Source organism: Hypanus sabinus, chromosome 6, assembly GCF_030144855.1.
Source record: "Hypanus sabinus isolate sHypSab1 chromosome 6, sHypSab1.hap1, whole genome shotgun sequence".
NCBI classification, from domain to species: Eukaryota; Metazoa; Chordata; class Chondrichthyes; order Myliobatiformes; family Dasyatidae; genus Hypanus; species Hypanus sabinus.
In genome coordinates, this window is record NC_082711.1 from 138408450 (window position 1) to 138422049 (window position 13600).

A 13600-nucleotide genomic window follows, 5' to 3' on the forward strand; every position below is an offset into this window, starting at 1 on the left:
GTCCATGACCCGAAACATTGACTATCCCATTACCTCCATATAAGCTGCTGGAAGCTCTGACTTCCTCCAACAATTCTTTACCTGATTACCTCTGAGATAATGGACATGGGCCCTGTGCAACCTTGTCAGAGTTTCTTCTGAATGCAGGAGTAGTTGCCTGTGGATTGATTCAAGCTCTGTCTGGTAAGGATGTAACAGAACCCTGTGACAACCTCAACAGAGAACTTGGCCTTCATGTTTGTTACACTGTGAATGAACGCACCACAGCAGACTGTGACTATAGTGGACTGCTTACATTGATCCTGAATCAATCAATCAATCAATCAAAGTACATTTATTATCAAAGAACATATAAATTATACACCTTGAGATTTGTTTGCTTACAGGCAGCAACAAAGCAAGAAACCTGAAGAACCCAATTTTGAAAAAAAGAAACACCATAACCTGCACCGAGTTTATTGTCATTTAACTACACATGTATACCATCAAACAGGACAACAGACTAGTGGAAAGCACAGTAGTACATTCAGCAAACTAATGAAATCTACAGATGGATTACACATATATAAACAAAGTAATGTGTATAAGTTAAATATTGTGGATTAACCAGTGACATTTTGAAATCAAAATAAAGCGTACTCCATCACACTGGGAGAGAAATAGAGAGTTGCTTACTTCAGGATACTTGGACGCTGCCTTGGTTTTGCAGACTATTTATTTGACTCATCCGGTTAATTTTGTTTCAGTTTACAGTAACTCTAGTACTTTGATTATCGGGGATTTGGTGATAGTCAAATGTCAAGTGGTGATAATGAGACTTTGTTTTTTTTTTGTGGCAATCATATCACTTGCCACCTATCAAGCCAAACCTTGTTGCTGTTCAGGCCTGTTGGAGGGCAGAATCTGCCTCATTACATGAGGAGTGGCAAGTTGAACTGTGGATTTTGCAATCAGCAATCTACATCCTTGCTTCTGACCGTTGGGAAAGTTGGTGATAAAGCAGTGAAAGGTGATTGGGCCAAAGTTAGAAACCTGATAAATTCTGCATGGGAATTCAGTGAAGAGGAGGAAAGTGCTGCTTGGTAGTAAATAAATGGAACCAAATCAAGGAAGCAGCAATTATTTGATTAAATAGACTATTAAAGTAGCCAGAAAGTGTTCAGATTTTTGGTTTCTATGAAAGCAAATGGAGGCATGGCAGACTTTCACAGTGCTGTAGAACACGCTGCATGGGGAAGCTTTCTACCTTCCACAGTCAGGGATGTCATGAACTGAAAATGAAGATGTCAGACTTCGAGTAGTGTCTGATGTCACTGTAGAATGCTTGCAAGGATGAGGCTCACTGAACCTCAGAGATGGTCACCCCTTAACATTTGTGTCTACGGGCAGAGAAGGAACGAATGACTACTAGGCCAGATGATTGGATCAGGAGAACCCTGACTGCATCACCAGTATTTTTAGCTTTGAACACCCACAAGACCATCATTCTTCAGGGTCATGGATATATAAGACAGGAGAGACACAAATAGAGTGGGTGCAGCAGTTGAGGGGGTGGGGCTTAAATGATTTAATATGCAATCTCAGCAATCTCTCTCTGCTTAGATAATATACTTTTTATTTCTCTGCCAAAGAGAACTTTTTTCATAGTTACTTATAGCTACTCACTCACTTAACCCTTGAATGGAAAATCCTAACAAAAGTAGTGGGTACAGCCCTCACCACCATTGAGCACGTCTACACAGAGCACTGTCGTAGGACAACAACATCCATCATCGGGGACCCCCAACACCCAGATCAAGCTCTCTTCTTGCAGCTGACATCAGGAGCCTCAGGACTCACAACAGCAAGTTGAGGAACAGTTATTACACTTCAACCTTCAGGCTCCTGAAACAGAAGAGATAACTTCACTTGCCCCATCACTGAGCTGTTCTCACAACCTGTGGGCTTGTTTTCTTTCAAGGACTCTTCATCTCAAGTTCTTGATTTTTTTTAAAATTGTATTTGCACACTGGTTGTTTGTCCACCCTGCTGTGTGCGTGCGGCCTTTCATTGATCCTATCATGGTTCTTGGACTTACTGAGTATGCTCTCAAGAAGATGGACCTCTAAGGTTGTATATGGTGAAATATATACTTTGAACTTTGAATTTCAGTCTACTATGTCCCTTTATAGCTCCCATGTCCTCTTCACATCTTTATCTTCAACCTGTCTTTGTGACATCAGAAAATTTAGTAGCCACACCTTCAATGCCTTCATCTAAGTTCTTTTATATAAATACTTAAAACCTGAGTCCCTAGCCCCAATCTCGGCCACATATCAGTCAGCAGAAACATTTACAGTATGTCTGATTACCATTTTCTGTTGGCCAGCCAATCCTTTACCTTCACACTGTGTTACTTCATGCATCATCAGTCTTTATTTTCAGTAATAGCTTATTATTCAGCATATGTTACCACTTCAAAGAAAAATAAATTAGTCAAGCATGATTCCTTTTTGACGAGAGAGACCATGTTAGCCCTGCTTGGTTATCTTGACATTTTCTAAGTGCTCTGCTACAATGTCTTTAATAGTCTAACATTTTCTCTATCATAGTTTTAAACTAACTGACTTCCTTCTAGCTCCCCCTCTGAAAAATTTCAGGAAAAAAATTAGAGAAACAATATACTTACAATATATCAACATTCAGAGAGATGCCAATAACATCCAGCACTATTAACATAGATTACAAAAAAAAATATTTATGACTGCCTAACTTCCTTGCCTTTTTTAGAGGGTCATGAAGGGGTCAATGAGAGTATTACATTTGAGGTACCATACATGGATGTTGGCAATATATCTGTCAAAAGTCCCACAAAGATTATGTTCAGGAAAAGTTCAAAACGATGTCAAATTGGATTATAAATTAGCTCAGGTGGAAAAAGCAAATGATAATGGACAATGGGGCTTTCATTGACTGGAGGGCTGCAAGAGTTCAAACACATCAGAGGATACAATATGGTCCCTTTTTTTGTAGTACAGGCTGTATAAGGATTCCGTTCCTCAAAATTGCTCATAAGCTGATTTTTTTCTGTACGTAAGAAAGGAGCGATTTTGCCAAAAGCAAGATAAAAGCCTTTTGGCTGGAATCATTGAGTCTCTCCTTCCTGATGTCCTATTTCATTTTCTCTCAGTACTGCAATGTACAGTGGTATGTTTTCTACTGCTAAATACAGTGGATTCTGGTTATTTGGAAGCAATACATTTTGGCCCAATTAAGCAGCAGTCCCAATTAGCTGAAGATTTATGGAGCTAGCTAAAAAGGTATAAAAATATAAACGATTGTTTAAGTGAGTAACAAATTATGTATTTAAATTAAATACAGAACCAGTTAGATTATGATCAATACTACTACTGCACTATGAAACTCTATTAGTCCCTAATTGTTATCGACAGAGGAATTCATCCAGATTGACTGTAGATGAACAAAATCAGTGCAGACACCTAGTTTAGATAATGGACTTCATACCTTCACGCTTCATATTAGCCTTCATACAACGCTATTGACAATTGCATCCTTCAAATCTTCATTTTCATTGTAACATTCAAGATGATCACCAGTACCTTCAAATTTAGCCTAATTCCTAACTTGTTGAAGGAGTGAAATCATTTTATTTTCTCTCCTTCCCATTTCTGGCATCTCCAAACCTGAATGCTTGAAACTGCAGTGAGCAAAACGGTTCTGAATTGTCTTACTGCTTATTTCTCACCAACTGTTAGTGACAAAAAATTGCTGCTGCTTGAACACAAGTGCATGCAACTGATGCTACTCAAAAACTGTTCACACTAAGCATGGTGCCTAAAGGCTGCATAAGTGTATGTGCCTGATGCTAGTTAGAAACTGTTCAGCGACAGTCTCCTGCCCTAGTTTAGCGGTATAGTGTACCAAATAAACAAAGGGAATCCTGGCTATTTTCTCGATTAGTACTTTGTTCTTTAAGAGTTGTCCCAGGTAAATGGCTGTCCTAGTTAACCAGTGGCCCAATTAACCACAATCCACTGTATATCATATTGCTTTGGATATGCTTCCTATAATTCTTCAGTTTCACTGAATATCTTCTGATCTGCCCTAGCGCTACCCATAATTAAGCTCATGGAACATTTACTGTATTCAGTTGTTAATGAATACCACAAAACATTTTCTTTTTCAATATTTTTATTAATTTCTACATAGAAGAATACAGAGCAAGAAGATATATATTATAAGTAAAAAAAGATAAAATAATACCAAATACATTATATTTGAATCACACTTGCAATCTCATTACCCTATATTCATGTAAATTAAATTAAATTGTGATATTGAAATGTGATAATTTTATTATACAAAAAAAAAAGAATTTAAGCCCGCTACCAAGATCGAAGCTGTTTGGTAAAGAAAGAAAAAAGGAAAGAAATCCTTATCATATAGTGAAATATGTTATTAGCCAACTTCTGTACTTTAACAGCAAATCAAAAGTTTTGAAAATAGTTCAAAAATGGTCCCCACAATGTTTGGAAGTCTTGGCTAGATTCAGAAATTGAGCAACAAATCTTCTCTAAGTTTAAGCATGACATTACATCACGTAACCATTGAGCATGAGTAGGCGGAAGAGCATTCTTCCATTTAAGCAAGAGTGCCCTCCTAGCTATAAGAGAAATAAAAGCCAAAATGTGCAGATCAGGTGTCTCCAAAATAATATCTTTTCCTCCAACGATACCAAATAAGGCAGTCAAATGGTTAGGCTTAAAAGTTACTTTGCAAAGTACAGAGAAAGTTTGGAATACTTCCTTCCGATATTTTTCAAGACTTGGACATGTCCAAAACATATGAATTAGTGAATTTTCTCCATTGTTACATCTATCATATTAGGGAGATATATCCAAATAAAAATGAGATAGCTTATCCTTGGTCATGTGGGCCCTATGGACCACTTTAAATTGTAGGAGGGCATGGCAGGCACATAATGATGAAGTGTTAACCAATTTAAAAATTTCATTCCAAGTTTCCTCAGAAATTGAAGTCTGTAAATCTTGTTCCCAGAGATTTTTAATTTTGTCTAAAGGAGCATTTCTCATTCCCAGCAACAAGTCGTAAATATTGGCTATTGAACCATTATGAAAATGTTTCAAATTAGAAATTACATCTAATAAGTTCTTACTGGGACTTTTAGGAAATGTATATAATTGAGATAGCATAAAGTCTCGTAGGTATCAAAAAAAGTGGGTTTTTGGTAAGCCATATTTAGCTGACAATTGCTCAAATGAAAAGAGATTTCCTTCAACAAACAAATCCTGGAAGCATTTAATACCCAATCTATCCCATTCTTTAAAAACTAGATCGGTCACAGAAGGTTTAAAAAAATTAGAAAACATGGGACCTGAAAGAGAAAATCTTAATAAACCAAAGTATTTTCTAAATTGTGCCCAAATCCTCAAAGTATGTTTAACTACCAAATTGTCAGGTAGTTTATTTAAAGATAAAGGAAGTGAGGATCCAAGAAGAGAAATGATAGAAAATTTATTAACAGGGTTAGCTTCAAAAGAAACCCACCCTGGACAGTCCTCCCGGTTAATATAATATGACCACAACATAAGATTTCATTTATTGACTGCCCAGTAATAAAACCTAAAATCTGGTCAAGCTAAACCTCCATTCATTTTTAGCTTTTTGAAGATGAACTTTATTCAGTTGCAAATGTTTGTTTTTCCATATATAAGAAGATAGAATAGAATCAAGGGAATCAAAAAAGGATTTAGGAATAAAAACGGGTAAGGCCTGAAAAAGGTATATAAATTTAGGTAAGATATTCATTTTAATAGAATTAATTTGGCCAATCAATGATAACGAGAGGGGCGACCAGTTTGATAGTGCCCTTTTTACATAATTCAATAGGGTAAGAAAATTTTCTTTAAGTAGGTGTTTATAATTCTTAGTAATTGTTATACCCAAATAGGTAAATTGATTTCTGACAATTGTAAAAGGAAGGTTAATATTAATTGATACCAAATTATTCAAAGGAAAAAGTTCAGTGTTATGTAAATTCAGTTTATATCCTGAAAACTGGCTGAAACAGGAGAGTAAAGAAAGCGCAGGAGATAACCAAGTCTCAACATTAGAAATGAAAAGCAATAGGTCATCAGCTTAGAGCGAAACTTTGTGGGTAGTACCTCTCCTTAAAATACCAGTGATATCACTAGATTCTCGAAAAGCAATGCCTAAGAGTTCTAAGGCCAGATCGAAGAGCAAAGCGTTCAAAGGACATCCTTGTCTGGTTCCACACTGAAGTTTAAATGGTTTGGAATTCTAAAAATTAGTAGGAACCCGGGCAGAGGGAGATAAATAAAGTAATTTGATCCATTGAATGAAGTCGGGCCCAAAATTAAATTTTTCTAAGGTTTTAAATAAATAATTCCATTCAACCCGATTGAAAGCCTTCTCAGCATCTAAGGATATCACGCATCACAAAACATTTTAGTATTATTTACTAACCTAACAAAACATTTATGGGAGAAGTTGTGTGAAGTCAAATTAATATGAATCAGGCTTTCTGTAATCCATGGAACCCCTGTATCTATTATTTTTCTGGTCTGAAACATAAGTGTCTGTGTTTGTGTCAAAGCCTTCCAAAGTAGTCAACTCTGGATTACTGCCAGTAACACATGCTAGTTAGGGCAGGAATAAGATGATAGTCCAGATGCAAGAGTAGCTGAGGACATGGTGTAGGGGGGCAGAGTTTCAGATTTCTTGATCATTGGGATCTCTTCATGGGGAAGATATGACCTGTAAAAAAAAGACTTGTTACACCTGAACCTATCCTTGTGGGCAGATTTGCTAGAACTGTTGGGGAGGGTTTAAACTAAGTTGGCATGAATATGGGAACTGGAGTGATAAGGCTGAGGTTGGGGCAGATGGTATACAAGTTGATGCAGTTTGCATTGAGACTGTGAAGAAAGACAGGCAGATAATAGGTTAAAATTGCAGACAGTGGGATGGGTTGAACTGCAACATGAGGACAAAATCAAAAAAGGAGATAAATAATTGACTGGAGGCATTATATTTAAATTCACACATGGAATAAGGTAGATGATCTTGTAGTGCAGTTAGAGATTGGTAAGTATGACAGTCTGGACATTACTGAGTTGTGACTGAATGAAGATCATAGTTGAGAGCTTAACATCCAAGGATACCTTTTGTATCAAAAGGACCAGCAGCTAGGCAGAGGGGTGAGATGCTTACGTTGGTAAAAAATAGATGGCATAGGATCAGAAGATGTAGAATCCTTGTGGTTAAAGAAACTTAAAGTGTATAACCACCCTGATGGGAGCTGTATTCAAGCTCTGAACAGTAGCTGTATGTGGGATATAACTTCCAATGGGAAATGTAAAAAGGATGATGTTATGATAGTCATGGGGGCTTTCAATATGCTGGTAAATTGGGAAATGTCTACCAGATGGCTTTTCAGAGCAGTTTGTAGTTGAGCCCACTGGGGGAAAGGCAATTCTGGATCGGGTGTTGTATACTGAACCAGATTTGATCAGGGAGCTTACGGTAAAAGAGCATTTAGGAGGCAGTGATCATAATATGATAAAATTCACCCTGCAGTCTGAGAGGGGGAAGATAAAGTCTGATGTATCAGTATTCCAGCGGAGTAAAGGGAATTACACAGGCATGAGAGAAGAGCTGGTCTAAGTTTTTTGGAAGGGGATACTGGCAGGGATGACAACGGAACACTAATGGTTGAAGTTTCTGGGGGCAATTTGAAGGCACAGGGTAGATACATCCCAAACATGGAGAAGTATTCTAAAAGCAGGATGAGGCAACCATGGCTGACAAAAAAAAATCAGACAGCATAAAAGCAAAAGAGAGGGCACCTAGATTAATATATAAATTGGCAGGAATTAGAGAATTGGGAAGCTATTAAAAACCAAACTTAGGCAACTAAAAATTCATAAAGAGAGAAAAGATGAAATATGAAGGTAAACTATCTAATAATATCAAAGAAGATACCAAATGTTTTCACATATATAATAAGTGAAAGAGTGGTGAGACTGAATATTAGACCACTGGAAAATGACACTGGAGAGGTAGTAATGGGGGACAAAGAAATGGCAGATCAACTTACTCAGTATTTTGCATCAGTCTTTACTGTGGAGACAAGCAGCAGAATGCCAGAAATTTGAGAGTGTCAGTGGGCGGAAGTGAAGCTGAAAGGTCTGAAGTAGATAAGTTAACTGTTCCAGGTGGTTTACGCCCCAGAGTTCTGAAGGAGGCAGCTTAAGAGATTCTGGAGGTATTGGTAAAGATCTTTAAAGAATAACTACATTCTAGAATAATCTGGAGGGCTGGAAAATTGCAAATGTCACTCCTCTCTTTAAGAAGGGAGGGAGGCAGAAGAAAGGAAGCTATAGGCCTGTAGGCCTCACTTCAATGGTTGGGAAGATGGTGGAGTCCATTAGTAAGGATGAGGTTTTGGGGTACGTGGAAGCTCTTGATAAACTAGATCAAAGTCAGCATGATTTCCTTAAGGCGAAATCTTACCTTACCGAACTGTTGGTCTTCTTTGAGGAAATAACAGATAAAGGAGAGTCAAAGGATGTTTACCTGGATTTTCAGAAGGCCTTTTACAAGGTGCTGCACATGAAGCTGCTTAGCAAGATAAGTGCTCATGGATATTACAGGAAAGGTACTAGCATGGAGAGGAGATTGGCACAGAGAGGATGTTTCCCAATAGTGGTTGAGTCTAGGACTCAGGGCACAGCCTCAGAATGGAGGTTGTCCATTTAGAACAGCGACAAGGGTGAATCCCTTTAGCCAGAGGGTGGTGAATCTGTTGGATTCTTTGCCATAGATGACTGTGGAAACCAAATCATTGAGTATATTTAAAGCGAGGTTAACAGGTTCTTGTTTAGTCAGGATGTCAAAGGTTACGGGGAGAAGGCAGGAGAATGGAGTTGAGAGGGATAATAAATCAGCCATAGCAGAGCAGACCTGATGGGCAGAATGGCCTAATTCTGTTCCTATGCCTATTGGTCAAAGTTTTTAAATTATAGCTGAATGGACTTCCACTCCAAAGGGAAAGGAATGGGATATTCTGAAGGTTGTCATAGTTACTGTAAAGAACCCATTAGCTATCTATTTGGACATGACCTGGAGACTACTAAGACTGAGCTGACACTCCAAAGCATTTCTCAGTGTTAAGATGCAGGAAACACGGTACCACCGTGCAGGGCATAGTCCTATGAGTACAATCTTTGGTGATTTGGCCATGGGATCAACAAAAACCAGAGGTATCAAAGAACCCCCTGGCTCTTCAAGTGTTGTCATGAGGTCATACACTGGATAATTCAGGCAGAATTTCAGTTTAATGAAGTGCAACTTCTCATGTAGTCCTACGTACCTCTGCCCTTTAGAGGCTCTCGAATCTGCAGCTTGCTGACAGGGACGCCAGAGTGCTATCAGTAAGCTAGAGCACACACTTTATTTGTCTTTATTGTCTGACTGTCTACAAATTTATATCTACCCTCAGTGTATCTCCTCCAAGAGGATCCCAACCTTGTTGTGGTTTGGAGACTTGAGTTCCTCAATGATCCGGAGAGCGATGTTGGCTGGAGTCAGGGTGTTATTCTTAGGCTCTTGGTAGGGTCACCCATGCCAAATATGTCAAAGGGTAAAGGTCAGACTAAGAGTGGTCTACTGGTCCTCCAGGTTCAGGGGTTCCGCTCGGGGATAACAACGCTGACTGGTAAAATAGAACTGTTATGGAAACAGCAATGAAGAATCCTTCTACATCTGAGTGCAACGGTATTCCTGAGTCTCCACCGGGGACTTGCATGACTGATAGTACCTTCATTGCCGCCCTAAATGCCAGTGGCGTAACAGGCAGTAAGTAAGTAATTTTGTGTGTCTGCTCTATTACCATTTCAGTGTATCTGTTGCAGAATAAGTACTTACACTGGAGATAAATGTTATGCTTTGAGTAACCCTTCTGGGCCTCAGCAAAGAAGACCGAAGGTATTACAATTACTGGCACTGAGATTGCAAAGGAAGTAAGAACATAAAATATTTGTTTTAGGATCAATCCTGCATCTTACAGCATTTTTGGAATTGATACCTTGAAGGAATATTTTGATGCGTCATTAAAACCTCTGTGACTCATTACTGTGACTCAGTTAACCTCGGGAACTGCACCCAATGAATTCTCGTTTGTTTGAAAGTTGATGGCAGTAAATCTCATTTTTCATGATGGCTAGTGGTAATTCTGGCATTAAGAAATGAATGTCTAAGGGTGTATTTGCGAGGAAACATAATAGATATGAAGGGGGAGCCACTATCTTGAGTTGTTGAGCAATATTTTAAAGAGAAGGACATTCCAGTCATCAATATTCTTGCTTGTGCACAAATGGGGCTCCGTCAATATCAGGATGCTACCGTGGGGTTATTTCTTTTTTTAAAAAGGCTGTATCTGACATATTTACCATTCACTGTGTAATTCATAGACAACATCTTGTTGCCAAAAATTCCTAAGTGATCAGCTGCACAAATCATTAAAACTGTTATCATAGTGGCAAATAAAATCAAGTCCCATGCTCTCAATCCTTAATTATTTTGAAAGCTTTGTATTGAGAATGATGAAGAGTTTGAACACTTGCTGTTGCACACAGAAATCAGATGGCTCTCAAGAGGAAACTGTTTGAGATGTTTTCATGTGCTTTTTGAAGCTCTGGAAATGAGAAGCTGGTACCATTGCACCAAACCCATCCACCTCATTGAAAGGCGAAAGGGCAACATAGTGAATGGTTGAACACTCTTAAACTGTTGATGAAAATTGTTTTTACTGTAATTAAATAAAGAAATAATTTTATTTGTGACTTTAAATAGGTGTGAATAATTTTTGCAATTATTTGTCTCAGCTTTGAATATGCAGTTTCAACCTTTTTACACTCTGCATTATAAATCAAAAATTCTTTATAGCTTTTACATAATGGCTTGGAAAAGGAGAGGGGGTTGCTGGGCTGTGATCTGAAAGCCAAGTGGGTGGTAATCCTAAAACATTCTGGATTCTACTGACGAAGGAGGTGGGCAACAGTGCAGCTGTTACCTGGGCAGGGTGGTGTGGATAATCCTCTAAGGCTTGCCATCAAAAAGAGAACCATGAAGGGTAGACTTTTTCTATCACCATCCTATTTTCTGGGCTCTGGAAACCCAATCTACTTGGGCTCCAGATTCTGTGGAATACAAAATTTCTGGGCAGCTTCTAGAGTAGGGAACATAGTCGGCACAACATTGTAGGCCGAATGGCCTGTAATGTGCTGTAGATTTCTACATTCTACTTCACTGGAATGCTCTGCCTAAATGACTAACTTCAGTTTCATTTCACCTCTCATGGAGCCAGGCATTTGAAGTGGGATTGAAAGGTAAAAATTAACTCAGGCTGAATTTTTAGTTGAGCTAAGTGGTAAATCATTGAACAGAAAATGCCAAAAAGGCTTGGCAGGGCAGGCAACATGTGTGGAAATGGAAGCCTGAGGTATTCATTCTGTTTCTCTTTCTCTTCAGATTCTGCCTGACCCACTGAATGTTTCCACCGCTTTATTTTAATTTTATTCTGGATTTCCATCATCTGCAGGTTTTAGCTTTTCAGTTTTTAGTTAGGCCTTTGCTCTGTATTTTAACAGCACATTCAAATCGGGTTCAATGATTTGACAAAGGAGCACAAATGAGTGGAGAATGATGGTTACTGGAGGAGGCCAGACCTGCAATCCACAGAGAGTGAGAACTGAGAGAGAGTACAGCCAGACTGGGCACAGATTACTGTGGGGCTGATGAGAGGCAGAGTGCGCACTGGAAGTAACTCTTGCCCTTTGTAGACAGGCCAAGATTTAGAATTGGTAGCGAGATGAGAGGGCAGTTGAGGACAACACTTTCAGCCTTTAGGTTATTGAGAGAGTGACTGCCTGATCCTGTTAGTTAAAAAAACTAGACACAGATTATACACGATGCTGTGGGTATAAAGCTTAATTCGCTTCGTGTTTCATATTAGGGACACAATTATGGTGTACGTTTCAATGATCTTATGAATTTTTACTCTAGAGCAGTAATGCCCAACATGGTGTCTATGGATTCTTCGGTTAATGGTGGGGGTCTATTGCATAAAAAAGGTTGGGAAACACTGCAGTAGAACCTTAATACTGCATTCTCCCCGAGAATCATGCATCCCTCCAAGAAAAACACACCAGCATTCTAATGGAGAATCATTTTACTTCCAGCTTTTCTGAATAACGGTTGCAGCTCCTGACACGCACCTGAACTCTATTGGAGAACAGTTATACTCCTCAGATGCACACCAGCATGCACTGGAAAATATTTACACACTCCAGACACACACCAGCACCCACTGGAAGATATTTACACACTCCAGACACACACCAGCATCCAGTGGAAAATATTTACACACTCCAGACACACACCAGCACCCACTGGAAAATATTTACACACTCCAGACACACTCCAGCACCCACTGGAAAATATTTACACACTCCAGACACACACCAGCATCCAGTGGAAAATATTTACACACTCCAGGCACACACCAGCACCCACTGGAAAATATTTACACACTCCAGACACACACCAGCACCCACTGGAAAATATTTACACACTCCAGACACACACCAGCATCCAGTGGAAAATATTTACAGACTCCAGACACACACAAGCATCCACTGGAAAATATTTTTTTAAAATTTTTTTATTAGTTTTTCAAAACATTTTACAAATTAAAAACCCCAAATCCCAATGAGGAACATTAAAACAGTGCAAAATTAAGCATACAATAACAATGTGTTACAAAGGAAGAGAATTTAGCAAAAAAAAGCACCTAAATTAAAGACAAGTAAGCTTAGTGTCCTCCCCAAGCCCCACAACACAAGAAAAAACAACAGCAACTCCAGACCAACCACAACACAATATAAAGAGTATAAGTCAGGACAGCCAAGCTCCCAGACTGTGAATACACTCAGCAACAGAGGATAATAATGCCTTCACTGGAAAATATTTACACACTCCAGACACACACCAGCACCCACTGGAAAATATTTACACACTCCAGACACACACCAGCACCCACTGGAAAATATTTACACACTCCAGACACACACCAGCATCCAGTGGAAAACATTTACACACTCCACACACACCAGCACCCACTGGAAAATATTTACACACTCCAGACACACACCAGCATCCAGTGGAAAATAGATTCATTCCCTAAACACTGAACACACGCTCCTGGAGAATTATTAGTCTTCAGCCACGCATGCAATCTGTGGAGGAAGAGGTTTGTGCTTTCCATCATGTACCTGTAGCCCAGAAATCCACCTGTGTTTAGAAGAAGATACATACCATTCCTGTATCCATTTGGAGAATTAAAATTCCAGGATATTCATGAGCCCTATCTTGAGATGGTACACTCCCAGACACATTACACAGCAGCTTTTCACTGTTATCCCACCCCACCACCTCCCCACTCAGTTAGCAGTTACCCCAGACACATTACACAACAGCTTTTCACTGTTACCCCACC

At 39.0% G+C, this 13600-nt stretch overlaps 1 protein-coding gene across 2 annotated transcripts in view; it reads left to right on the top strand.

Annotated features, from left to right (window-relative positions):
* rasa4 (RAS p21 protein activator 4) overlaps window positions 1-13600 on the top strand; it is a 317606-nt gene that overhangs the window by 24200 nt on the left and 279806 nt on the right. Inside the window, exon 1 of one of the 2 annotated variants that reach the window (XM_059973036.1) lies at window positions 11518-11545. The exons of the other annotated variant lie outside the window; for it this stretch is intronic. Coding sequence (XP_059829019.1) covers window positions 11523-11545 — 23 coding nt within the window. The 5' untranslated portion in view covers window positions 11518-11522. Of the gene's footprint in view, window positions 1-11517; window positions 11546-13600 lie in introns of those variants that run through there. 2 annotated transcript variants of the gene reach the window in all.